This window comes from Budorcas taxicolor, chromosome 11 (assembly GCF_023091745.1).
Source record: "Budorcas taxicolor isolate Tak-1 chromosome 11, Takin1.1, whole genome shotgun sequence".
Classification (NCBI taxonomy): Eukaryota; Metazoa; Chordata; class Mammalia; order Artiodactyla; family Bovidae; genus Budorcas; species Budorcas taxicolor.
The window spans coordinates 66,838,020-66,864,861 of NC_068920.1; the positions used below are offsets into that span (position 1 = coordinate 66,838,020).

The 26,842-nt window shown below is 44.8% G+C and overlaps 1 protein-coding gene across 1 annotated transcript; it reads left to right on the forward strand.

Moving 5' to 3' along the window:
* The first annotated feature begins 39 nt into the window (after positions 1-39).
* On the forward strand, positions 40-26,517 carry IL1RL2 (interleukin 1 receptor like 2). Its single transcript, XM_052649419.1, is given in 12 exon segments — positions 40-148; positions 151-225; positions 716-784; positions 1,816-2,047; positions 5,874-6,069; positions 9,104-9,263; positions 11,935-12,009; positions 13,667-13,796; positions 14,704-14,840; positions 19,202-19,345; positions 23,454-23,615; positions 26,153-26,517. Coding segments are annotated over 12 exon segments (1,854 nt in total).
* Positions 26,518-26,842: the final 325 nt, after the last annotated feature.

A 26,842-nucleotide genomic window follows, 5' to 3' on the forward strand; every position in this document is an offset into this window, starting at 1 on the left:
CAGGCACTGGAAAGGTGCTCAGGGAAGGAGGTGGCGAAAATGCGCTCGACTGGGGCGGGGGGCGGCGATCTGCACTCCCGGGCGGCCCCTGTCCGGCTGGGCGACCTTGGGGGAGACAACTCCGTCTCTGGACGAAGGTGCGGAGCATCCGTCCACTGCCCGTGCGTCTTCCTGCCTTTGTTCCTGCCGGCCTTTGCCAAGTAGGCCTAAGTTGGCTTCTCCGGAGTGAGTGGGTGTTTGGAGTTTCCGTGTAGACTGCCCGGCCCAGAAGGATCCCCGAGGTCAAGGGCCCGCAGGGGAGTCTTCGCGCGACGCGCGGGTGGGGACCCGGGCGCCATCACGGGGAGCAGGGGCCGAGGGCTGGGTGACAGAGGGGATGTCGCTGAGCCCCCAAGGGAGGACTGGGCAGCCTGGAAGAAGGGACCCGCCCCGAGGCCCCCACGGCGCCTCCCGGGGCGTGGAGGCTCCCACTGATGCCGGATTCTGGAGATGCGCGCTCAGAGCAAGAACCGGGCCGGGGAGGGAGCAGTCTTGGGTGACACGTCCGGGTACACGGGGGTGCCAGAGTTGGAGGGCTCCGGGTGAAGAAGGGAAGGTGGGTGGCCCGGCTGGGATCTCTGAGATTCAAAGGTCTCACTACCCAGGCTCTGTGCCAGAGGAGCGCGCGCCGTGCCCGCTGCGCCCCTTCCCATGCCATCCTGTTTCTTTCTCGCAGCTGATAGGGGAATGCTGTCCTTGCTCCTCTGCGTCGTGTCCATCGCTCTTCCGCGCTTTATCAGAGCAGGTACGTCCGGTTAGTTCGGGTCGCAGCGGCTGCCCTCCCTCCCGATCTCCCCGCCGCTCTGTGCGAGCCCTCTCTCGAGCCCTGGAGCATCGCGTGCGGTGACTCTTGCCCCAGTGGTCCAGGCGGAATCCCGCGGGATGGGGAAACTGCAGGTTTCAGGTCCCAGTGTCTGATGCCCTGCGCGGAATGTCACCTTTGAGCTTTGAAGTGACTTGAAGCGGGGAGGAGTTGGGCAAAGTTGCAAGTCAAGACTCGAGTTAAAACGCACAAAGAGATTGTGATGCCTCTGTTTTATATGTCAAAGGGACGTTTTAGACCAAGATAAAAAGCAAAGAAACTAGCAATGGAACAAATAACTTCTAAAGAAAAGCTAAGCAATGTGTTAGAAACGAGCTTTAATGTGAGGGAATTGTTTAACAATCCTTTGTGGGACAAAATACTTATAGGTTTTATTTGGGACAGATTGAATTAACTGGAAGGCAGTGCTGAAGAAAAACAGGTCAAATGGGGCTCATAATAGGAACGTTTTCCCTGAAGGAGGAGGATGATGGAGTTAGGGTCTTAGAATAGAAGAAAGTGAAAGTTGCTCAGTCGTGTCCTACTCTTTGAGACCCCCATGAACTATACAGTCCATGGACTTCTCCAGGCCAGAATACTGGAGTGGGTAGCCTTTCCCTTCTCCAGGGGATCCTCCCAACCCAGGGATTGAACCCAGGTCTTCCGCATTGCAGGCAGATTCTTTACTAGCTGAGCCACAAGGGAATAGTAGGGAAAGAGACAATCATCCCAAATGGGAAAGATGATTTGGGGATGGGGGGAGGATTGGACTCAGTAAATTCCCTTTTAGGGGCAGATGGAAGGAGTTTGGGTTATACTTCCACATCAGCAGACTGTTTTTAGGAAACTCTCATGCTGAGAAAATTTATAAATAAAATTTCAAATCAGCAAGAAAATTGAGGTATTTGTTCAAACAAATAAAAACCAACACCAGCACTCTCAGTGGTGATTATTTTTTCCCTTTCCTTCCCTAGATGCTTGCGAGGACTTGACTCTGCAAGAGATGGCATCAGTAGACCAGCCTACAGCTTTTAATTGCATCTACTCTCTGCCAACATCGGGGAAAGTAGATGCAACATGGTATAAATATCCTAGCAAAATCCCAATATCCAAAAACACACAGTCTAGAATTTACCAGAACCAAAATTGGATTTTGTTTCTCCCAGTGAAAGGGGAGGACTCTGGGATCTACCAGTGTCATACAAAGTAAGTTCCTCATTCAAAATAGAGCTCTCTCTTACTCATATATGTATATGTATATACGCTATTGTTGTTGTGTAGTTGCTAAATTGTGTACGACTCTTTTGCAACTTCATGAGCTGTAGCCCACAAGACTCCTCTGTCCATGGGATTTCCTAGGCAAGAATACTGCAGTGGGTAGCCATCTTCTTCTCCAGGAGATCTTCCTGACCCAGGGATTGGACCCAAGTGTCATGCATTGGCAGACATATTCCTTACCACTGAGCCATCGGGGAAACTCTGTGTATATATGTGTATATACATATGGGTGTAATTCTTTTAGAAAAAATCTTGATAAACTCTTAATCAATGTAGAAAACTCAATGAGAACAATATAGTTTTTGTGATTGTTATGAGATGGTTTCAATGAACAGGCTTTTAAACAGAAGAGATTTGTAAATCAGCTGCTGAAACAGGAAATGCATCTTTTGTCATTGAAATGCTGCCCAAGATCAGCCCAGCTTATAAAGCCTATTTATCCAATATGATCCTGCCTTCTTTCTTGAAATAAAAGTTTTTGTGACTGGAAGCTCATCCAGATAGGTATATGCCTTCTTTAAGCCCTTTTTTTGTAAGGAATCTGTTGTTAACAGTGTCCAAGCATCAGGTGTGTTCCAGACCTCACGCTAAGGCTTGTGCTAGGAAGTAACGTGAGTGAGTGATCTGGTAGGAGGTAACTGAGTCTGGCGGGGACTGCAGTGAACAGGAAAACATATGCCTCACCAAAATCGGCCAACTATTCAGTTCAGTGGTGGCACAGGCAGTAAAAAATCCACTTGCAATGCAGGAGACCCAGATCCCTGAATTGGGAAGATCACTTGGAGAAGGGAATGGCAACCCACTCCAGTATTCTTGCCTGGAGGATCCCATGGACAGAGGAGCCTGGCAGGCTATAGTCCTTGGGATTGCAAAGAGTCAGACACAACTGAGTGACTAACACACATACTCATTCAGTTCAAGGACATCTTCCAAATTGTCAAGGTAACCTGGAAATTAGAATGAGTGTGTATGTGGTTACCTTTCCAATAAGCTTTGTGTGTGTGTCCTAATTAAAACACTTCTGCAGACCTAATTTTGGCTGAGGGTCCCATTTTGTTGTCCTCCTTTAGCTGATGGGCCAGAGAAGGCAATGGCACCCCACTCCAGTACTGTTGCCTGGAAAATCCTATGGACGGAGGAGCCTGGTAGGCTAAGCCCATGGGGTTGTGAAGAGTCGGACACGACTGAGCGACTTCACTTTCATTTTTTGCTTTCATGCATTGGAGAAGAAACTGACAACCCACTTCAGTGTTCTTGCCTGAAGAATCCCAGGGACGGGGCAGCCTGGTGGGCTGTCTATGGGGTCCCACAGAGTCGGACACGACTAAAGTGACTTAGCAGCAGCAGCAGCAGCAGCCAATGGGCATGACCTGCATGAATTATTTGACCTCAACGAGCCTGGCTTTCTTCTCTGTAAAGTGGAAATCAGACCAGTCAGATAGGATTGAAGTAAAAATTACCCCAGATCCCATGTGAAGTACCCCAGAAATGCAGTTGCATCTTTCCTCTCTCATGGTCCCTAGGGTCTCTAGGTCCTTTTCTGTGTTTCCAGATGACCACATGCCTCTCTGATTCCTGCCAGATTTCTCATTTCCGTGTGATTGACTCAGGGTACGCTGTTACTCAGTGACACACGTGCAAGTGCCGGTAGTCTCATCCCCACAGTTTCACTCTCTGCAGACCAGCCGCCCATGTCTTATGGGGTCTGATTTCTGGCTTCCTCTAGGTTATTAATTAACTGGAGTTGGAGATTTTATGTCACGTGAATCTGGCTGTGCAGTCTGGATTTATTCTTTTTCTACTCTAACTGGGGCTTTATTTTTCTTTATTTTTGTTGGAGGATAATTGATTCACAATGTTGTGTTAGTTTCAGATATAGAGCTAAGTGATTCAGTTATACATATACATATGAAAAGTGAAAGTTTTATTTGCTCAGTCGTGTCTGACTCTTTGCGACCCCATGGACTGTAACCCGTCAGGTTCCTCTGGCAAGAATACTGGAGTGGGTTGCCATTCCCTTTTCCAGGGGATCTTCCTGACCCAGGGATCAAATCCTGGTCTCCTGCATTACAGGCAGATTCTTTACCTTCTGAGACATCAGGGACCCTGATGTATTTCTCTCATTTCAATATGTATTTTCTCTCAACAAGAATATTTTCTTACATCATCACCAAATAGTTATCACATTCAGGAAATTTAACCAACACAATGCTTTTATCTACTCCCCGATTCATACAGTAGTTTTATGTTCTTCTACAGGATGAATTTTATAAATGTTTTTCTTCCTTTCCTGTAGAGGATCCAATTCAGGATCATTGCATTGCATTTAGCTGTATTTTTTGTTTTTTTAAATGGGAGGAGAATTGGTTTACAGTGTTGTGTTGGTGGGCTTCCTCTCTCGCTCATTGGGTAAAGAATCCACCCACAATGCAGGAGATGACTGCAGGCAGGCATGATTCGATCCCTGGGAAGGGAAAATTCCCAAGAGGAGAGCATGGCAACCCGCTCCAGTATTTTTGCCTGTAGAATCCCATGGACAGAGAAGCCTGGCAGGCTACAGTCTGTGGGGTCATGAAGAGTCAGACATGACTGAAGCAACTGAGCACGCACACATACTGTGTTGGTTTCTGCTACAACAGTGTGAATCAGCTATAAGTATACATGTGTCCCCTCCTGGTAAGCCTCACTCCCACATCCCATCCCTCTTGATCATCACAGAGCCCCGAGCTGAGCTCCTGGTGCTATAAAGCTGCTTCGTGCTAGCTGTCTATTTCACACATGGTAGTGTGAATATGTCAATGTTACTCTTTCAATTCGTCCCACCCTCTCCTTCCCTGCTATGTCCAGAAGTGAAGTCAGAAAAAGAAAAATGAATATTGTATATTAATGCATGATATGGAATCTAGTGGAGAAGGCAATGGCACCCCACTCCAGCACTCTTGCCTGGAAAATCCTATGGACGGAGGAGCCTGGTAGGCTGCAGTCCATGGGGTCGCGAAGAGTTGGACACAACTGAGCAGCTTCACTTTTGCTTTTCACTTTCATGCATTGGAGAAGGAAATGGCAACCCACTCCAGTGTTCTTGCCTGGAGAGTCCCAGGCACAGGGGAGCCTGGTGGGCTGCCATCTGTGGGGTTGAACAGAGTCAGACACGACTGAAATGACTTAGCAGCAGCAGCAGCATGGAATCTAGAAAAACAGTATTGATGAATCTATTTGTGGAAAAGAGACTCAGATGAATAGAATAGACTTATTTTAAATCTCTTTTCATTGGGAAAAGATCTTCAGCTTGTTGTGTGTGTGTGTGTGTGTGTGTGTGTGTGTGTGTGTGATGTTGACATTCTTAAGGAGTACAGGCAATTATTTTATATTGCATCTCTTAGTTTGGGTTTGACAGATATTTCTTCCTCAGTCAGTTCAGGCTGAGCCTCCTTGGCTGGAATGCTATGGAAGTGATTTGCATTCTTTTCAGACAGCATACTCAGAGGTGCTTCTTGTTCACATGCTTGTTCTTGGGGATGTTCATTTTGATTATTTGGATAAGATGTCCTCCCATGTTTCCATAATCCAAATGCTTTTTTTTTTTTTTTCCCCTTCTGTAATGAATGACTTGTGAGATGTATGTTGTCTTGTTGAGGTAAAGGGTTGGGCACAGTGCCTGGAAGAGAATTAGGAAATTTTTGGAGATGGACGGAATCATTTGGTTCTGCGACTGTTTGAGTTCCTGAAGTTACAATCTGTTGTTTTCTTACAGTGATACGGACATCTGTCCCAGAATGCGAGTCAACCTCACTGTGTTTGAAAAATATTGGTGTGGTGCTTCCGGAAACAGTCAACTGAACGTGCCTCATGAGTACAAGCAGATTCTGCAGGTCGGAAGAGATGACATCCTTATATGTCATCTCAACTTCCCAAACAATTTTTATTTGGATTCAGTAAAGTGGTATAAGGTAAAAAAAAAAAAAAAATCCTAATGATATTTTCCTTCCTGTTCTTTGAAACCTTGGGGTTTTTTTTTTGTTGTTTTTTTAAAGTTACCTTTTTTTCTTTAATAACTTTATTCGTTGGCTGTCCTGGGTCTTTGCCGCTGTGTGGGCTTTTCTCTGGTTGTGGCTACAGGGGATACACTCTCAGTGTGGTCCTCAGGCTTCCCATTGCGGTGGCTTCTCTTGTTGACGAGCATGGACTCTGGGGTGTGTGGGCTCAGTAGCTGGGGTGCTCTGGCTTAGTTGCTCTGTGGCATGTGGGGTCTTCCCAGACCAGGGACTGAATCCATGTCTCCTGCATTGGCAGGTGGATTCTTTACCACTGAGCCACCAGGGAAGCCCTGTGTTGTGCTGTACTTAGTCGCTTAGTTGTGTCTGACTCTCGTCGACCCCATAGACTGTAGCCACCAGGCTCCTCTGTCCATGGGGATTCTCCAAGAAGGAATACTGGAGTAGATTGCTATGCCCTCCTCCAGGTCTTCCCAACCCAAGGATCGAACCCAGGTCTTCCCACCAGGGAAACCCTATGTTGTACCCTCTAAAGCGAAATTGCTAAAGAGAGAGATTTGTGACCTAATTGCAATTGATAATTTAACCCTGCAAATTACTTATTTTTAATTTATAGTTATTAGAGCTTTGTAATTGCTTATTTGTATCCACCCCTCCCCCAGTTATTCTGGCTTTTCAGACTATCCTTCATTATTCTTTTTCATTAAGATTAATTAAGTAGTTTCATTGAATGGATAATGGTTTCTTTGCATGCACAGTTCACGCACAGGATTCAAGAATCACAAAGTATCGGAAGGCACACCCTGGAAAGTCTCCTTCTCGGTTCTGATCCAAATTTCCTGGGTCCATTGGCTGCTATCATCAGTTCCTTGCAGGCTTTGCATCATCCTTGTATAATTCCATACAAGCATACTGGTAGCAGCCGTCTTGGGAGGCTCAGCATGCTGGCATAAGTCCTTTTGCAGAAGGTCGCCATGTGTCCTAGTCCTTCCTTTTTTATGGAAATGGGGCATCATATACTCACCCTTCTACGCCTTGTGTTTTTACCTTCAGACTTTCTCCTTTCTTGACCGTATCAGCAGATAATAATGTATAAGGCATAATCCTGGGCCAGCAGGAGCACAGGCTAGCATAGTATTTAATATTTGAACTAGTTTTTCCCCGCCGCTGCCCATTAGCCCTTGCCAGTACAACCCTCTGGGTCATAAGTTCTCTTTGTGCAAATGTTTCCATCTACTGACTCCATTTATTTAATGGCCATAGGATTATACAAATTTCTTGCTTATTCTTGAATGGGTTTTGGTAAGATTTTGTTTTCTAGCAAGTTGTTCTTTTCATTAAATGTTACAGACGCTCTGGTGTGAAATTACTCAACAATTTCAATGCTCTGCTTTTAACGTCTCCTTCTATAGTAAGGTTTACCTTTGCTCCCTACTACGCTGTGTTTCTCTGCATCTCTGTCTGTCTCTCACACACTCTCTCTCTTATTCAGTCTCGTAAGAGATTTGTCAGTTCTGTTACTCCTTTCGAAGAACCAGTCTTCGCCTTTATTGATCGTCTCTGTTGTATATTTCACATTCATTGAGTTTGTTTCTGTTTTCTTCTCTCACAGGAATGTGGCAATGAATGTCCTTTTCCCTGCCTTTTATTTTATTTTATTTTTCCATTATGGTTTCTTACAAAATCTTGACTATAGCTCCCAATGCTGTATAGTAGGTCTTTGTTGTTTGTTTTATATATGGTAGTTTATATCTGCTAGTCCCAAACTCCTAATTTATTCCTCCATCCCTTCCTTTGACAATCATATATCTTGAGTCTGTTTTTGTAAATAAGTAGTTGTGTCATGTTTTAGATTCCATATATAAGTCATATCATATGGTATTTGTCTTTCTGTGTCTGACTTACTTCATTCAGTATGATAATCTCTAGGTCCATCCATGTTGCTTCAGATGGCATTATTTCATTCTTTTTTATGACTGAGTATTATTGAGATATAGATAGTTGCAGATATATACCTCAGATCTCCTTTATCCTCTCATTTGTTGATGCCCGCTTTTTCAGTCAAGTCCTCACTTGGTGAATCAATCAGAAGGACTTGAGTATGGTTCCACATTGATCTTTAGGCTATTTCAGAAATTGAGTTAGGAAGTGGGGATCATCCAAATAGTGTGTGAGGAAGAACAGATGGAATGAGGGGGCATTCCTTACTCACCTGGGCTTGCAGCCTCACTTGGTGCCATTGGATGGTGGTGCACTGGGGGACTTGGGCTCTTGTGGGTGGAGGACATTCTTGCTTGATCACATCCTCCGACCAGACTCCTTTATGGAGCAGGTGTAATCCTTCCCCATGAAGTCTCACTTCCTGTCTATGCAGGCTTCTTTTCTCTCAACTCATATTTATAACACTCACTCTAGCCTGTAGAATACTCTTTGTCAAATTTTCTGGGGATATATGTTTCATATATATATATATATATACACATATACATATGCATATACTGTTATGCTCAGTCGTGGCCAACTCTTTGTGACCTCATGAACTGTAACACCAGGCTCCTCTGTCCATGGAATTTTTCAGGCAAGAATGCTGGAGTGGGTTGCCATTCCCTTCTCCAGGAGATAATATATATGTATCTGATAAAATATATATCTTACATAAATATATAAATATCTGGTGGCTCAGACAACAAAATGTCTGTCTGCCTGCATGGCAGGAGAGTCAGGTTCCATCCCTGGGTCAGGAAGGTCCCTTAGAGAAGAAATCTGGTAGGCTGTACAGCCCATGGGGTCGCAAAGAGTCAAACACGCCTGACCTGCTTCACTATATAAATATGCATGTCTTCAATTAGCTTATAAATTACCTAAGGTCTGGAGATCACATAGATTTCTTGTCTCTCCATGGTTCATGGACTGATGCTAATTAGGAATGTAACTGATACCCTAAGATACTCTTTGAATTGAAAAAAAGTGTTTTTTTTTTTTTTTTAAGGACTGTATAGAGATAGAAGGAGAACGGTTTGTTTCTCGGGGAAAAAAGCTCTTAGTGAAGAATGTCTCGGTGGAGGACAGAGGGAACTATGAATGTCAAGCCAGCCTCACACATGCAAAGAAACAACACACTGTTTTCAACAGCATCTCTGTGACTGTCAGTAAGTACGCACTTACCCTTCACCTTGACTGCTCGTGGGTTTGCTCGAGATGAGTGGTTTTGGGCAGAAGGTTTCTCCATCCTGATTTTCCTGAGGACTAACAGGCTCTCAAATATGTCTTTATTAGGATCAGAGGTTAGGGATAGTGGGGTGAAAGACCATGAGCAGTTTAATTTTCTCATCTGAAAAAATAGAAGACTCAAAACTCCTGGTTTGTGCATGAAAATTAAATGAGATTGTGTCTATAGAGAAGCTCATGGGGTGCCTTAAAAAGTATAGATATTCAGTAAAGGTGAGAGTTGGACTGTAAAGAGGGCAGAGTGCCAAAGATTTGATGTTTTCAAGCTGCGGTGCTGGAGAAGACTCTTGAGAATCTCTTGGACAACAAGCAGATCTAACCAGTCAGTCCTTAAGGAAATTAACCCTAAATATTCATTGGAAGGACTGATGCTAAAGCTGAAGCTCTAATACTTTGGCCACCTGATGCGAAGAACCAACTCATTAGAAAAGACCCTGTTGCTGGGAAAGATTGAAAGCAAGAGGAGAAGGGGGTGGCAGAGGATCAGATGGTTGGATGGCATCACCAACTCAATGGACATGAGTTTGAGCAAACTCAGAGAGAGAGTGATGGACAGGGAAGCCTGGTGTGCTGCAGTCCACGGGATCTCCAAGAGTGGGACATGACAGCAACTGAACAACAGCAAATACGTCTCCCCAGAACAAGGCACCATCCTTGTCTTGTTCAGCACTGAATTCCCAACACGTACTCCAGAGCCTGACTTAGACTACACACAAATCTATCAATGAACTGAATGATTGACTACTCTTATGCTTGAGTATTACATTGGGAGTTCTTTATCAGGTGAAATTTCAAAGGCAAAATGAAGAATACCTGAAGGAATCGTTGAGTCCAATCATCCATATGCACATCTTTGCAATAGATGTTTACTTGTAATCTGTTATGTGCCAGAACTTGTTAAAATGTGATAATAAGAAAAACTTTAAAATTCTTTCTTCTACTGAGGAGCTATCAGCCCAGTTGTAGTGGAGCTAGAGATATACATGGATTGTCTTAACATTATGTGGCAAAGAGAGAGTTATAGACAGGGTCTGGGGAAGCAGGAAAAAATCAAAAGAAGATGCATGGGTGGCAAATAAATAAATGGTCTTGGAAGGCTTCCAAGAAGAAGTATCTTCTCTACTGAAGTTTGAAGGATGAGCAGGATTTACAGAAGTAAAGAAGAGAGGGGAAAGGCAGAGATGAGAGCCTCAGACAATGCATAGAAATGTGTACCATCATCGTTCATGTTGGCTTTAAGAGTAATCTTGCTAGGGCATATAGAAGTGTGAGCTGAGGAGTGATGGGAGTTGAGGTCATGGAGTTAAGAAAGTCGTGGAGTTAAAGAGGGGCAAGGTCAAGGGGGCCGATTATACACTGGCTTTACCAAGTTGCCACTGAGGAGGCCTTGAACGCGTGCAAGTGCAGAGCCCCAAGGCTGCACTCGTGATGAACAAGATCAGTTATGAGATGGTTCAAGGAGTTGAAGAGGGTCTTGAGATCTAGAGACCGCTTAGGAAGCTGCCATAGCATCTTCTGGGTGTGATCATCTGCACTTGGCTGCAAGTGGTGGGAGACTGCTCTTCAGGCAGTCATGGATGGACCCTTTACTGGGTGCTCATCAAGGTCAGGTCCAGTGCCGGGCAGGGAGATCATGATGATGAGAAGAGCCGTGACCGCTGCCCTGACGGAGCCCTGAAGTCTGAGCGGGAAAGAGGCAGAGATGAATCAGACAATTCACGAATGAGACGGGTGATTTTTTCACTTCTTTCATTTTGGCTGTGCTGGGGCTTCGTTGCGCGCAGGCTTTTCTCCAGTTGTGGGGAGTGACACTACTCTCTAGGTGCGGTGTGCAGGCTTCTCGTTGCACTGGCGTCTCTTGTGGCACACAGGCTCTCGGATGTGCAGGCTTTGGCAGTTACGGCTGCTGCAGCACAGGCTCAGCAGCTGTGGCACACTGCCTTAGTTGCTCCAAGGCATGTGCAATTTTCCTGGACCTGGGATCGAAACCTATGTCTCCTGCCTCAGCAGGTGAATTCTTTAGCACTGAGGCCCACTTGCCAAATATTGGTAGACAAATGGAGAAGGGAAGACATGGAGAAAGTCAAAGGGTTGGGGAGTCAACACAAGGAAGACGGTTATAACGTGAGGGAGAGAGATGAAAAAGGTGAGGGACACAGGGGACAAACGGCATGAAAAATACAGAAGGGCAGAGTCGGAGAATGGAAGAATGGAATTGGCGATAGATTGTTAGGGTTACTATTTCTCTCTGTCTAGGACTCAGGTCAGAGCTTCACTTATTGCCACTGCTTAGGAAGTATATTGGATGACTAGGCAGTGAGAATTTCTCACACAATCTCATCCGTTTATATTTATGTCCTATATATAACAGTGACATGACTCTTGGTAGCCCAGCTTTCAGATTTTTCCCTTAGCAATTCAATGATAACCTGGTTGAAAAATATGCATTTATGGAGTGATATTTTGTCGCACTACGAGTTTTGTTTTTTCTTGACCAATGTTTATGGAAGGTCTACCATGTTTTATGTTATGATTGCATTCAAGTAGTTGAGTATGTTTCTAACACAATCTCATGTGTTATGATGTTTTTAGCAGAAAAAGTGGGGAGTGGAGGAAGAATCCCTAAGATCATTTATCCAAAAAACAATTCAATTGAAGTAAAACTTGGTGAGTAAACTTATCGGAGCCTCTGAAGTTGCTAAGGGCCGAAGGCTTGGGGCAGGTACCGGGCAGAATAAAAGAGGGAGAGGAAGCTCCAGCAAACTGAGTCTCTCAAATGCAGAGAAACTCAAACGGTAAAGACAGAGATGAGAAAGCTTATAAAGCAAAATAGGAAATCGGATGTGTGTGTGCTCTCAGTCATGGCCGACTCCTTGTGGCCCCATGGACTACAGTCCACCGGGTTCCTCTGCCCATGGGATCCTCCAGGCAAGAATATTGGAGTGGTTTGCCATTCCCTTCTCCAGGGGATCTTCCCAACCCAGGGATCAAACTGAGGTCTCTCGCACTGCAGGCAGATTCTTTACCATCTGAGTGACCAGGGAAGCCCATTTGCTTAAAAGCCTCTGGACCCACACGTTTTAAGGAGGGTTCTTTAGTTCTTTCGAATTTTCAAGGAAAGTTCAATAATAATAATAACAATTAGGATATTTGTTTACAAATCACTCACCATGTGAATACTCTTGTGGATTTCATAAACACCTAGACAAGATAAGTATAGTTGTTATTAACTCTCAATTAACTTTGTTCCCCTCTCCTGTCTTTGAAAATTCTAGTCATTGTGCTTAGATAATTAAGAAAGAAAAGATAAGCCTTGGCAGAGCAAAATAGTCATATAAGTTAATTTAAAATCTTCCCACAAACAGAAATCAGGGTTTATTTGGCTTTCCTGGTGAAGTCTGAAAAACATTTAATAAAGAATTAATACCAATTTTCAACAAATTTTTTAAGAGAGAAGAAAAAGAGGAAATAATCCTTATCGCATTTCATAAGGTCAGGAAAACCTTGACACCCAAACCCAAAAAGGACATCATTACAAAGGAAAATTTCAGACCAAATCATTCATAAATACAGATGAAAAATGTAAAGCAAATTGCTAGCAAATTTATTTTAACAATGTACGTAAAGGGCAAAACTGGGGTTACATGGAGCAATGCAAACTTGTTTAATGTTAGATAATTCATCTTTTGCATAAACTAGCTTAAGGAGAAAAAAAAAATGATACACTTACTGCGTAGATACCGAAAAGTCATTTAGAAAACTTGAACTAGGAATTCATCATTTAAAAATAAAAATCTTTTAAAATTAGAAATGAAATGTAATGTGCTTAATCTGACTGGATTTGGAATTAGAAAACCAGAGTTCATGTCTCGCTTCTTCCTCTAATGTGTGACCTTGAGCAAGTCCCTTGATCTATCTGGACCTCAATGTTCTCATCTGTAAGATGGGCATAATAGCACCACTTCTTTTCTCCTCTGTAGGAGTGTTTTAGAGATGAAGACCAAAACATGTGTGAAATACTTTTTAAATTGTAATGTTCTTTGCTAAGAGTAGAAGTAGTATCTGTGCCCCTGATGTCGTGACAAACACTGGCCCCAACCTGGTGGTGTTTGGCTGCTTGTTCTTGTCTGTGCAGTACGCATCCTGTGTGGTTTCATGTCCTCTTCATCTCTGTCCAGGGAGAGAATAAAGCAGATGGATGTTGACCTCAGGGAGGATATTTTTGGTAATTGAAAGCGATTCAAGTTTCAGAAGCAAGGTGCCTTTGTGATGCAGGTCACCTTGGTTGGGATCTCACTAAGTGTTTCTGAATTTGATTGCACAGGCTCCATGCTCATTGTCAACTGCAACATAACAGACACGCGGGACAACACAAACCCACGCTGCTGGAGGGTCAACAATACCCTGGTCAATGACTACTATGGGGAATCCAAGCGCATTCAGGAAGGAATTGAGTGGGTGTCTTGCTCTCCTGGCTTCTCTACAACCTAGCATGAATTTCCCCATCTAAATGACATTGGTGCTGGTACTGCTTGTGACTCTCACAGCCTCTCCCTCACTCCTTTTGGTGGTATGCTTCAGAGAGCCAAGCATCTGGGTCTGAGAAGATGCTCAGAGACTTTGCTGGTGGTCCAGTGGTTAAGACTCCAGGCTCCCACCGAAGGGGGCACGGGCTCCATCCCTGGTCAGGGAACTAAGATCCCTCATGTCCCACAGGGCTGCCAATCAATCAATCAGTAGTAAAAATAGTTTTTAAAAAAGATGCTCATGCTACCAATCCTGCTTACATCTTAGAGAAAGGAGGCAAAAAATCAAGCATGGCTTAAAGCATCCTTAGCTAGGCCTTACAATCAGTCTCATTCATTCCTACTTAGTTATATCATGAGCCATGAGCCTTCAAGGCTTAAACAGTGAAGTGGACAGTGACATGGGGATTCTTGCGGGAGATGGTGCGTGATTATTAGCTAATGGAGCGGTACAAACCCAACTGATGATGGTTTAAGCCGAGTGGTAGAAAAGAAGGCGCATGAAGTCAGAGGACAGACCAATGTGTATTGGGTGTTGCAGTGTAAATAAGTTAGAACGGGTGGAGAGGAACAAGGGAGGACCCCTTAGGGCTGAGGACGGTGTCTCAAATGAGAAGGAGCGCACTTTTGTGTCACTGTCTGAAAGAAAATGCACATTACATTTGGAGCTACATAATCCATTGCCTCATTGAGCCAGCGGGGTATTCTCAGGGTAAAAGAATGGTTCCAAGTGTACTCCAAGAGAGAACTTTATCCTCCAGACAAAAGTTCACAAAAACCTGGTGGGTAAAGACAGCTCATGTACGTATTAATGATGGGCTCTTTTCTTTTATAGAAACTACACTATTTTCCCAGAACATATTTTTTACACAGTGAACATAACCTTCTTAGAAGTGAAAATGGAAGATTATGGCCACCCTTTCATGTGCCACGCTGGGGTGTCTGCTGCTTTCTTCATACTGAAGCTCCCAGGTAATGTCCTGCTGGGGGGGGAGTGCCCAGAGAGTTCCAGACGATGGCAAGGAAGCACGCAGGAAAAGAGCATTGAATGCTTGCTGTGAGACAGCAGAGTGGTTCTGAGTAAGGAGACTCAATATGAAATCTAATTAAAAACTGATACCCTGTCTGAATATGCTCTTGGGGTCAGGATGTTTTTTCACTGCAGTGTCCTTAGAAAGCTCCTTCTGAACATACACTGAGATTTTATGCATCAACACTCCAGGAAGCAGAGGTATTCCTTTATTACACCTGATTTGCTCAACTGGTAAAATCACGTGCTTGTAATTTTCAGCTTTTTGGTTGTTTATTGGAAGTCATGTGATGTAAAATGCCAATGTATATTTTTATCACGTAGCTTTGTAAAATTATCGATTGAGGCTAAATTCCGGTGTTCGAGCAGGAAGGACCCTTCTCTTCTCTTGTGTCATCAGCAGGGGTGAATTGCTAACATCGTTAGTTGCCTGGAGCCTGGACTTTGCCTCCCTGTGTGTGTGCAGATAGTGCACTTAGCAGTGTACAGAGTGTGCTCATTATCTAATGGAGGCAACGGGATCCGAGAGTGGAAAGTGAAGGGTGAAATCATCTGGAGAAAAGTCAGAGGCAGGGTTTGAAGTACCTTGTAGGAGACTGGCCTGTGGTTTCCCAAGACAGCTTTTTAAAAATAATTCTATTCACATCAACTCTTTAGTTTTCGGATCGCTTCACACAAGAGAGAAGGCTTTGATTTGCCAGCAGTACTCTTGTAGAAGCGTTTCTCTGTGGTTCATCATCAGGAGTAGAATTGCTGGACAGTGTACCTCAGCGTCCAGCCCAGAGGAAAGAGGGGACTCTGACTGTGGGAAACGCTGGAGCTCGCTCAAGACCTGAAATGGCTATGGCTGAAATCTGCCTCAGCTAGACTGAGGATGAGCAGTGAGAGTTCTGTGTCAATACTGACTTATAGATACTGATAGTGGAAGCACTGTGTTCAGAAGGATTCTGAGGCTCAAAACAAATGAATGGTGCTAGCTGTGAACACCTGCTTGATCATACAGGAGAAGGAAAGGGTCCTTTGTCTGCTTTGTTTTCGGTTAGTTAAGAAACCTACGCTTACTGAATTCATCACTGTTCCTGTTAACGCTTATTTCATATCTCACATGCAAGGTATTTCTGGACAGGTGCACTCTGTTTTGTTTTCCCTAAATTCTTAGGAACTTAAATTCAAGCCTCATCTTCGTTTACTTGAAATCAGAGGTAAGATCACAGCTTCTCCGTTAGACTTCCTGATTTTTCTTGAAGACACCTATAGGTGTGAATCTGATTTTGTTTATGAGAAGTAGGATCTCCAGAGAGTTGTTTGGATTGGGTGTGCCCTTCTATAAATTTCTTTTAATCACTTGTTCTTGGCTTACCATCTCAGCTTAAGGCTGGTGGTGGCCATGTGGACCCAAATGAGAAATCCCACTTTAAATAGAGTTTTCACTCGGATACCTGATGTCTCAACAGAGACATTATTATAAGACAGAAACTTATTTCAGTTTCAAAGCCAACACTCCCTTTGAACGTATTCATTAGTTTCCTATTTTGAATGTCATCGTCTTTTAGCTCATTTATAGAGCAGAGGGAATCGACATTCCTCAATGCAGTGAATGATCAATCCAAGAATTTCAGGGCATCACTCCTGTCTACTTTACCGGGGGCTTTTTGAATCTCATAAATATTGTGGGCCTGATCTCTTTATCATGATCGTTTATAATGCCAATATCCCTGACGTGTACAGTGAAGGTCCCCAGACGCAGTGTTCCTAAAGAGACAAGTGGTACAGTTGGTCCAAGAGCTGGTAAAGGGTGAAGAAATCGGGGGTGGTGGGAGGGAGGAGGAGGAGAATCCATCAAATAGTTAGGAGCTAGAGGCTCAGACAAGAGGTCAGGACCAACGGCACCAGCATGCAGAGCAGCTCCAGTTGGCAGGGCTGGGACTTCATCAGTGGATTGATTTTAGGGTACAGAAGGTGTTTTTATTTATCATGCTTTATTGTGCCATGTATTTGAAGACATACAAGTGTGCATAAGGATTTCTTTGCAAAATGTTTGCAACATGGTGTGGCCTGGTGCAGGTTGTGATTGGCTCTTTAGTAAGCTCCCCTTCCCCCACCCCTACTCCCTACCCACGCACACTTTCCAGTGGGGACCTGAGGTCCAGGGAGGATGAAGGAAGTGGTAGACATGCGGTGGATTCTAAGAATGGACAGAATTTCTCTTCCCCTCTCCTGGTTCCTCTTTTCTGATTCTCTCCCTCCTGGAGCCTCCTTCTTTGGCAGCACAACTTTGGGCCATGGTAAGGCAGAAAGCTGTGGGCTGTTCCTCTTCTCAGATGCATAGAAGCATGTTCTCAGGGACTTGGAGTTCCAGAGAAACTGGTTCTGCTCCTTGGACATCTGCCCGCTGCCTTTTGCCTTAATTGCTCAGCAAGGTGCTCACAAAACACAACCAGGTGTAAACGCCCTTCCTGAGCTAGTGCCTTGCAGACAGGTGCCTCCCCGGCTGCTGCTGGTGAACAGGGTAGATGAGGCTGGACTTTGGCTTTGTCCAGTCTTGTGCAGCCATGGGGATGGCTTCCACGGGCGGCAACTGGTGGTTCTTTATCTATGATGGGGGCGTGTGCATGCATACTAAGTCACTTCAGTCATGTCCGACTCTGTGCTACCCCATGGACCGTAGCCAACCAGGCTCCTCTGTCCGTGGGATTCTCCAGGCAAGAATACTGGAGTGGGTTGCCATTTCCTTCTACAGGGGGATCTTCCCGACCCAGGGATCGAACCCGCATCTCTCATGTCTCCTGCATTGCAGGCGAGTTCTTTACCACTAGTAGCACCTGGGAAGCCCCACGATGGGGGTCCTGCTGCTCAATTCTGAGTCACTGGGAAGGTGATTATAACAGTAATAGAACAGAATCAAGAATGTGTTCAATATTACGTAGCAACCTAAATGGGAAAAGAATTTGAAGAATAGATACATGTGGATGTGTAACTGAATCCTTTTGCTGTACACCTGAAGCTAATACAACATTGCTAATCAGCTGTAGATAGGTAGATAGATAGATGTGCTCCGTGTTGTCTGACTCTCTGCTGCCTCATGGACTGTAGATGACCAGGCTTTTCTGCCCATGGAATTTTCCAGTCAAGATTGCTAGAGTGGGCTGCCATTTCCTGCTCCAGGGCGTTTTCCCCACCCAGGATCAAACCCATGTCTCTTGTGTCTCCTGCATTGGCAGGCAGACCCTTTCCCACCAGCGCCACCTGTTGTGGTTCAGCCGCTAAGTGGTGTCTGACTCTTTCTGACCCCATGAATGGCAGCATGCCAGGTTTCCCTATTCTTTACCTGAGAAGCCCAATGATCAACTATGCTCCAATATAAAATAAAAAGTTAAATTAAAAAACAATAAGTAAAGATGGTCAATAGCAGCTAAAAGAAAAAAAAATAATAATGACGAATGTGCAAGAAGGGATGTCCCTGGCAGTCCAGTGGCTAAGACTTCGCCTTCCAATGCAGGAGGTGAGGGTTCTACCCCTGGTCGGGGAGCTAAAATCCCACTTGCCTTGCGGCCAAAGAACCAATGCATAAAGCAGAAGCAATACTGTAACAAATTCAATAAAAACTTTAAAGATAGTTCGCATTAAAAAAAAATCATTTTCTTAAAAAAAAAATTGTGCAACAGAATCACCTGGAGAACATTGCCAATAAATGTGCTCAGGCTCTGCCTCTGGAGAGTCTAGCGATAAGTAAGGAGTTACCTGGCCAGGTGTGCTTTGACAGGTGAGCAGTCTTCTGCAGTCAGAGCCATACAGCATCTACCATCCGGAGCTAGGCGTCTACAGAGTTTCCCTCTCCAAGTTCCCAGGAGCACATTTATTCCTCAGATTCATGGCCAAGACCAGGTTAATCTGCTCCCCACACCTATAATTTAACTGTGAAGAGATTTTTCGGCTTCCCAGGTGGCTCAGTGGTAAAGAATCCTCCTGCCAATGCAGGAGACATGGGCTTGATCCCTTGCTTGGGAAGATCCCCTGGAGGAGGAAATGGCAACTCACTCCAGTGTTCTTGCCTGGGAAATGCCATGGACAGGGGAGCCTGGTGGGCTACAGTCAAGCCCACGGGTCGCAGAGAATCAGGCATGACGAGTGACTAAACAGCAATCACAAAAACCTATTATTTAACTGTAAAGAAGTCTTTGTGTTATTCTCATTAACATTCAATACATTTCTATTTGGCATATGTCATGCGATCTGTATAAGTAAAGTGTGTAATTGACTCTTTGTAGTATTATTATTTACTTATTTTTGCTGTCATTTGCAGTTCCAGATTTTCAAGCTTACTTGATAGGAGGGCTTCTCATCTTGACTGGTGCAGTGGTGTCTGCCATGTGTATCTACAACATTTTTAAGATCGACATTGTACTTTGGTATCGAAGTTCCTTCCATTCTGCAGGGCCCATAGAAGGTGAGTGTACTTGCTGTCGTTCAGTCGCCAAGTCATGTCCGATTCTTTGCAACCCCATGGACTGCAGCACGCCAGGCTTCCCTGTTCTTCACTGTCTCCCAGAGTTTGCTCAAACTCATGTCCGTTGAGTTGGTGATGCCTTCCAACCGTCTCATCCTCTACTGCCTTCTTCTCCTTTTGCCTCCAGCCTTTCCCAGCATCAGGGCCATCAGGTGGCCAAAGTATTGGAGCTTCAGCTTCCTCATCATTAAATCTGCTTTAATCTCTTTTAATTGGATAGAAAAAGGCATACACAGCTGAGAGAGGGCTGTCTGTGCAGCTTTCTGCACGGAGATCCATGGAGGCATCACTTTCAAGTCCACAGACTTGCAATGCTGATGGGAACTCGGGCGCTGGGGGGTCCAGGCATGCGTTAAGAATCCTTGTTGCACAGAAGGGCGATATTCACACGAAGTGCTTGCCTTTGCATAGAAAAAAACACATGCTTGTGCACAGGTTTGATGAAGCATAGGTGTCCTAACTTGGAGTTTAAATGAAATTTCAGAATTCAAAATCAGCAGCCATTGAGCAACCTGGGAAACAATGAATTCTTTTTTGAGAGCAAAATTCACTTGTGGAAATTGGCTGTGTGTGACCAGTGCAACCTGAAGCTCTTTTTTCTTAAGATTTTTTTTTAATGTATTTTTCATTGGAGGTTAATTTCTTTACAGTATTGTGTTGTTTTCTGCTATATATTAGCATGAATCAGCCATAGGCAGACATATATCCCCTCCCTCCTGAACCTCCCTCCCACCTCTTACTCCGTCCCGCCCCTCGAGGTTGTCGCAGGGCACTGGGTTGAGCCTCCTGTGTCACACAGCAGTTTCCCACGGGCTATCTGTTTTACACATGGTAACGTGTATGTTTGCATGTTCTTCCCACCCTCTCCTTCCCCGGCTCTGTGCACACGGCTGTTCCCTATGTATGGCCTGAAACTCTTTTAGTGCTGTGGGCAGTGGGCTGGGCTGAGCTGGGCTGTGGTCCCTGGAGAGCCTGTTCCGTGTCAGCCCATCTCTGCCCATGATCTTCCTGCATCCATCTGAGAAGAGGCTTCAGGGCAGCAAAGCTGTTTGTCTTTCCTGATACAGAGCTGCTTCACGCGTTGACGGACAGGGCCCTGCTGGGGTGTCCCCAGAGCTCCGTCTCTCTGACTCACTGGGATTCCAGGGAGCATGAGTGCAAAGTGCATGGTGTAGCTGCTGCGGGTGAAGTCAGATGTAGCAGGAAGAGGAAAAGGAATTGCATGGTGTCTCATCCCAAGCGGGGGAAGCTGGACAGACAAGCGACTCAGGGAGCCCCGCCCTCTGTTCAGACCGGGCTGCTGACCAGGATCGGAGCCAGTGGGCTGAGGACTTGAGACGGGAACGGCCAGTCAGCCAGGGGTTCTCTTCTTCTCCTTTAAGTCAGCAAAGTGCACGCGTCCTTTGTGACTACATTTCCTCCAGCTCAGTCGCTGATTCCCCTCTGAGTGTGACTTGAACAGTGAGTGAGTGATGAGACTCTTGAGGTGAACCCAGATGCTGTTCCCAGCTTTGTGTCCTTTGAGGACATTCTCCGGTTATTTGGGAACATACGGAGTCAGCAGCAGCAAAAACCAATGAAGAAGAGAAAGTGTGTCCTTCTCCTGAAAAGTTTATTCCAACCAGATTAGTCAGGCTGCAGAAGTGATTCATAGTGAGGTATGTCTAATTCAGAGTTGTATTAAGTAGTTCTGGATGGCCTTGGCTAAAGTCCATAAGTTCTATGTATTGTCTGTTAAAAAAATTTTTTTTTTTTTGGCATATAGTTGCTTAGCGGCGTTGCGTTCGTTTCTACTGTACAGCAAAGTGATTCAGCTATATGTGCACATACATCCCCGCTTTTTTGGATTTCCTTCCCATTTAGGGTCTGTCACCACAGAGCGTTGAGTAGAGGTCTCTGTGCTGTAGAGTAGGTTCTCATTGGTTATTGGTCAATATTTTATGCATGCCTGCTCAGTCCCTTCAGTTGTGTCCGATTCTTTGCGACCCCATGGTCTCTAGCCCACCAGGCTCCTCTGTCCGTGGGATTTTCCCAGCAAGATACTGGAGTGAGCTCTGAAGTGCTCAGGCTTCTCGTTGCGGTGGCTTCTCCTGTTACAGAGCCCGGGCGCAGTAGTTGTGGCCCACAGGCACACAGGTGTAGGTGCCCTGCAGCACGTGTTATATTCCTGGACCAGGGATTGAACCCGTGTCCTCTGCGTCAGCAGGTGGATTCTTAACCACTGGACTACCAGGGAAGCCCTCCCCTCTCACCCACATAGTTTTTAAAATGACTCAGACCTTGGGTTCCTAGTGTCAGTTCTACCACGTTCATGCATCAAGGCGGCTGCAGAGTCTTACCCAATGCTAAGGGAGGGGAAATTGAATTGAATCCTTCTCTTTATGGGTGTGGCGAAGTTTGAAAAGAGCCTGCGGGACTGGAAATACTTCTGGGGCTATTTTTGGAAAATACAATCTGACCCAGTTGCCCATAATGGCTCAGGGATGAACTTTGTGAAGCTTCCCTTTCCTAAGTTCATCAAACGAGTCTATATAACAAAGCCTCCATACAAACCCTAAAGGACAGGGTTTGGAGAGCTTCTGGGCTGGTGACCAGGTAGAGTCTAGGGAGAATGGGGCCCTGGAGAGGGCATTGAGCCTCTGCATTCTTTGCCCTGTGCATCTTCTCATCTGCCTTTTGATTCATGTCCTTTAAAAATCCTTTTATAATAAATCAATGATGTAGTTATTAATAGCAGCATGTTTCTCTGAGTCTGTGCGTTATTCTAGCAAAATATCGAACCCAAGGCAGGGGTCATTGGAATCTCCAGTTTATAGCTGGCTGGTCAGGAGCAAAGGGGACACTCTGGACTTGTGACTAGTAGCCTGTTATTGTGTTGTGGTAGTCGCTCAGTCGTGTCTGACTCTGCGACCCCATGGACTGTAGCCCTCCAGGCTCCTCTGTCCTTGGAATTCTCCAGGCACTGGAGTGGGTAGCCATTCCGTTCTCCAGGGGATCTTCCCAATCCAGGGACTGAACCTGGGTCTCCCACACTGCGGACAGATTCTTTACTGTCTCAGCCACCGGAGAAGCCCTAGTAGCAAACATGTTACCAAACTCATCTCCAACTGCTCACCTCTCAAAAGCCACTATTCATGAGACGGGGATTGGTTGGGAAACGAAAGGCTACTTTATTCAGGAGGCCAGCAACCTGGGAGAGGGTGGACTAATGTCCCAGAACTACTTCCTAAGATTCTGCTTGGCCGGGAATGTTTTTAAAGGGAAAAGGAGAAGAAATTTTAGTTAATCATCAAGATAGGGGCCAGGCTGGTTGCCATCTCCCATTGCAGGCAGGCTCCTTGACTCCTTGGGGTCTTTCTTTAGGAGCTCTCTTGTTCACACAGTGAGCCTGTGAGCTGACTGAAGGGGAAGCTGGGGAAGAGATCTGGTCATCGCAAATTACTTATTCTTCATTTTAGCTTCTTTAATCTAAGAAAGGAGTCAACAGGTTAGGCAAGGTATTATGTGATCAAAATATTTGAAAGACATGGATATGGATATGGTTGACACATTCATATGACCCTAGCTTCAGACAGAGATGAGTTAAGGATGGAGGCGCCTGATGTAAAGGTTAAATTGAAATATAGCTTTGCTGAGTGACAGGACAAAAGGGCCTCCTGCAAGATTTTTGGATTTCCTTCCCTTTGAGGTCACCACAGAGCATTGAGTAGAGTTGGCTGTGCCATACAGTAGGTCCTCATTAGTCATCTATCAATATTTTATATCTTCGAGAAGCTGCTTGCGTTAGGGAGGTGTCCCAGGTGGCTCAGTGGCTCAGTGGTAAAAAACCTGCCTGCTGATGCAGGAGACAGGGGTTTTATCCCTGTGTCAGGAAGAGCCCCTGGAGGAGGAAATGGCAACCCACTCCAGTATTCTTGCCTGGAGAAGTCCATGGACAGAGGAGGCTGGTGGGCGCTAGTCCATGGGATTGCAAAGACAGAACTGAGCGACTCACACAGACACAATTTGGTAAGAATAATTCCACGAGCTTGCCCTGTTTCCTTTTCAGATGGGAAGCTGTACGATGCTTATGTTTTATATCCCAAGCCTCAGAGAGAAAGCCAGAGTCATGATGTGGACACGCTGGTGTTGAAAATTCTTCCTGAGGTGCTGGAGAAGCAGTGTGGATACAAGTTATTCATATTTGGCAGGGATGAGTTTCCGGGACAAGGTATGTTTTCGGTGAGGTATAAAAATAAGAAATGAAGAAAATGAAAAGGAATCAGAATTCCCTGGTGGTCCAGGGGTTAGAATTCCTTACTTCCACGGCAAGGGGGCATAGGTTCTATCCCTGGTCCAGGAACTAAGATCCATCATGCTGAGACTCAATTAAAAAAAAAAAGAAAAAGAAAATGGAAAGGGATCTCTCTCTTCCTTCACTTCACAAATGGCGGGAAGTATGATTGCCTTCTGTATGGAACCACAGGGAGCCCTTCACCTCCTCTCCCCACAGCCCCCAAGCTGAGAAGGTTAGGATCAATCTCTCTTCTTCCCTTAGGCTCATTCCTCTGACAGGATAACTGTGACTCCTGGTTGGGTATGGATATGGTTGACGCATTTGTATGACCAGCTGGTCGATCAGATACCTAGCCTTGACCAAGAGACCCAAAACAGACAACTGGTCATTGGCTGTGGAATCCTTGAGCCTAATCACTGAGTATTTTCTGTTGGTTTGAATATGTAAATGAATACATGTTTAAAGCTGGTGTTTATGAGCTTCAGTCACCTCCAGTCCTCTCCTTATTGTCATTCAGTCAATAAGTTGTGTTCAACTCTGACACCATGGGCTGCATCACGCCAGGCTCCTCCCTCCTCCACTGTCTTTCAGAGTTGGCTCAAATTCATGTCCATCGAGTCGGTGATGCTATCTAACCATCTCGTCCTCTGCTGCCCCTTTCTCCTTTCTCCTTCAGTCTTTCCCAGCATCCAGGTCTTTTCTAGTGAGTCGGCTCTTCGCATCAGGCGGCCAGAGTATTGGAGCTTCAGCTTCAGCAGCAGTCTTTTCAATGAATATCCAGGGTTGGTTTCCTTTAGGATCAAATAGTTTGTCTCAACTAAAAGTCCTGCATGTGAGAACAAATATCAAATATCCGATGTGCCACAGCTAAGACCTGGCACAGCCAAATAAATAAATAATTGGATAAAAAATGAATAGGGCTTCCCCGTTGGCTCAGTGGTAGAAGAATCCACCTGCGATGTAGGAGACACAGCTTGATCCCTGGTCTGGGAAGATCCCGCATGCCACTGAGCCGCTGTGCCCATGTGCCACAACCACTGGGCCTGTGCCCTGCTGCCCGTGCCCCGCAATAAGAGCAGCCCCCAAATTGAGAAGCCCAGGCCCCGCAACTAGACAGTAGCCCCCACTTGCTGCAACCAGAGGAAAACCCCTGCAGCAACAAAGACCCAGCCCAGCCAAAAATATGTAATACAATTTAAAGAAATGAAGAAAAGGTGTCTAAGTACCTTGGTTTCGTAGGCTGCTCCTATCCACAGCTTATCACATCTCTTCAAGTTATGAAATCCTTCTCCTGAAAGAAATGAAAGTGTGATCCAGGGCTTGTTACAAACATGCAGAAGAGCTCATGTTTCAATAACGGTTCATTCATTCACTTCTTCAACAAACATTTATTGAGCCCCTGCTGTGTGCCAGGCAATGTTGTAGGCACTAGAAATATTAAAATATTAAAATAAGTATTAATATTAAATAAAATTAATTTTATATAGAAATATTAAAATAAACCAAAGAGAAGAAGGACATGCTCTTGGGGAGGTTACAGTCTGTTCTTATATCCTAAGGATAAGAATGGTATAAAACTTGGTCTTTATTTTTAAAAGACCCCAAGTTTATCTCCCTTCCCTAAGTCAGCAGAATATGTTATTTGGTTTCAAGTTAGTCCTGTAAGTCTTGGGCATTTAAATAGCCACGAAGCACAAGAGGGAAACACAAATAAGATTAGTACATTTGAACTGAGTACATTTGTCCTATCTTTTAAAAGTCTGTTATTTAAAAAAAGAAAAGCATTTATCCTCTAATATATACCAGACTTTTAGCTAAGTTTCGATATACAAAGTTAGACATGATAAAAATGGGAATTATAACAAATACTGAATATTTATACATATGCAAGTAAATTATATACTATGAGCTTAATAAGTTTTGCATTAATCCAGAATGATTTACCATAAAACAGATAATAATAGACTTTTCACTAGAATAGTTAATGCAGACAGTGGATTCTAGATATTATGGATCTTAGTCAATAAAGAAAATGCTTTACTAAAAATTTATTTATTCAGGTGGAGAAAATTCTACAAGCCCTGTACTTCCCATTGGAATGCTGTTTTGGGGAAATAAAAAAGACAGAAACCTTAAAAAAAAAAAAACGGTTAGACATAATAAGATCCTTGTTCTGAGTATTTCATAACCAGTGGCTGTTTTTTTCATTACATATTTTATTATTATTTCTAAAATTTATTGATTTGGCTGCATTTGGTCATATGGGATCTTCTGTTAAAGCGCATGGACTCTTGAGTTGTGGCTCGAGGACCTAGTTGCTCCAGGCATTTGGGATCTTAGTTCACCAAGCAGGCATTGAACCCATGTTCCCCGCATTGCAAAGCAGATTCTTACTCACAGGACCACCAGGGAAGCCCCTGTGGGGCTGTTTCCACTGTGAGCTGTTTTACATCTTCTTCTTTAATTTCCAGCTGTGGTCAATGTCATCGATGAAAATATTAGGCTGTGCAGAAGACTGATCATCATTATTGATCCCGATGAGCTGAGCTTTGACCTATTAAAGAACCTGTCAGAAGAACAAATTGCGGTCTACAGTGCCCTCATCCAGGACGGGATAAAGGTCATCCTGATTGAACTGGGGAAGGTCAAGGACTACACTGCCTTGCCGGAGTCCATTCAGTATATCAAACAGAAGCATGGGGCTGTCCAGTGGAGTGGAGACTTCACAGAACAGTCCCAGTGCGCAAAGACCAAGTTCTGGAAAAAAGTGAGATATCACATGCCTCCCAAGAGGTGGCCACCTTCTTGTCCAGCTGCTGAAGCACATGCCCTTTGACCTCACAGCCAGCAAGTGGGAGGCCCGTGCGGGGTTCATCTCCCCTGATGGAAAGAATATCATCCCAAGGGTTGTGCACAGTTAGACAAGGAAGCCTTGCATCGGGGCTATTTGCTTGAAGCTTACTGTTTCTTGTTGTGTCCTTATGGAAGGACCTGGGTTTATCTGCTGCCTTTGCTCAGAGCTATGTCTTTAGGGGAAGACAGCACCTCTCGAGAAGCCCTTATTAACTGGCTGGCTCTGAGCACTCATGAAGACTTGTGAACATGGAGGAGTAGCCTTTGAGCCCCTGGGGAGGAGCCTTGGAGGGTTTGAGAGTTGTGGT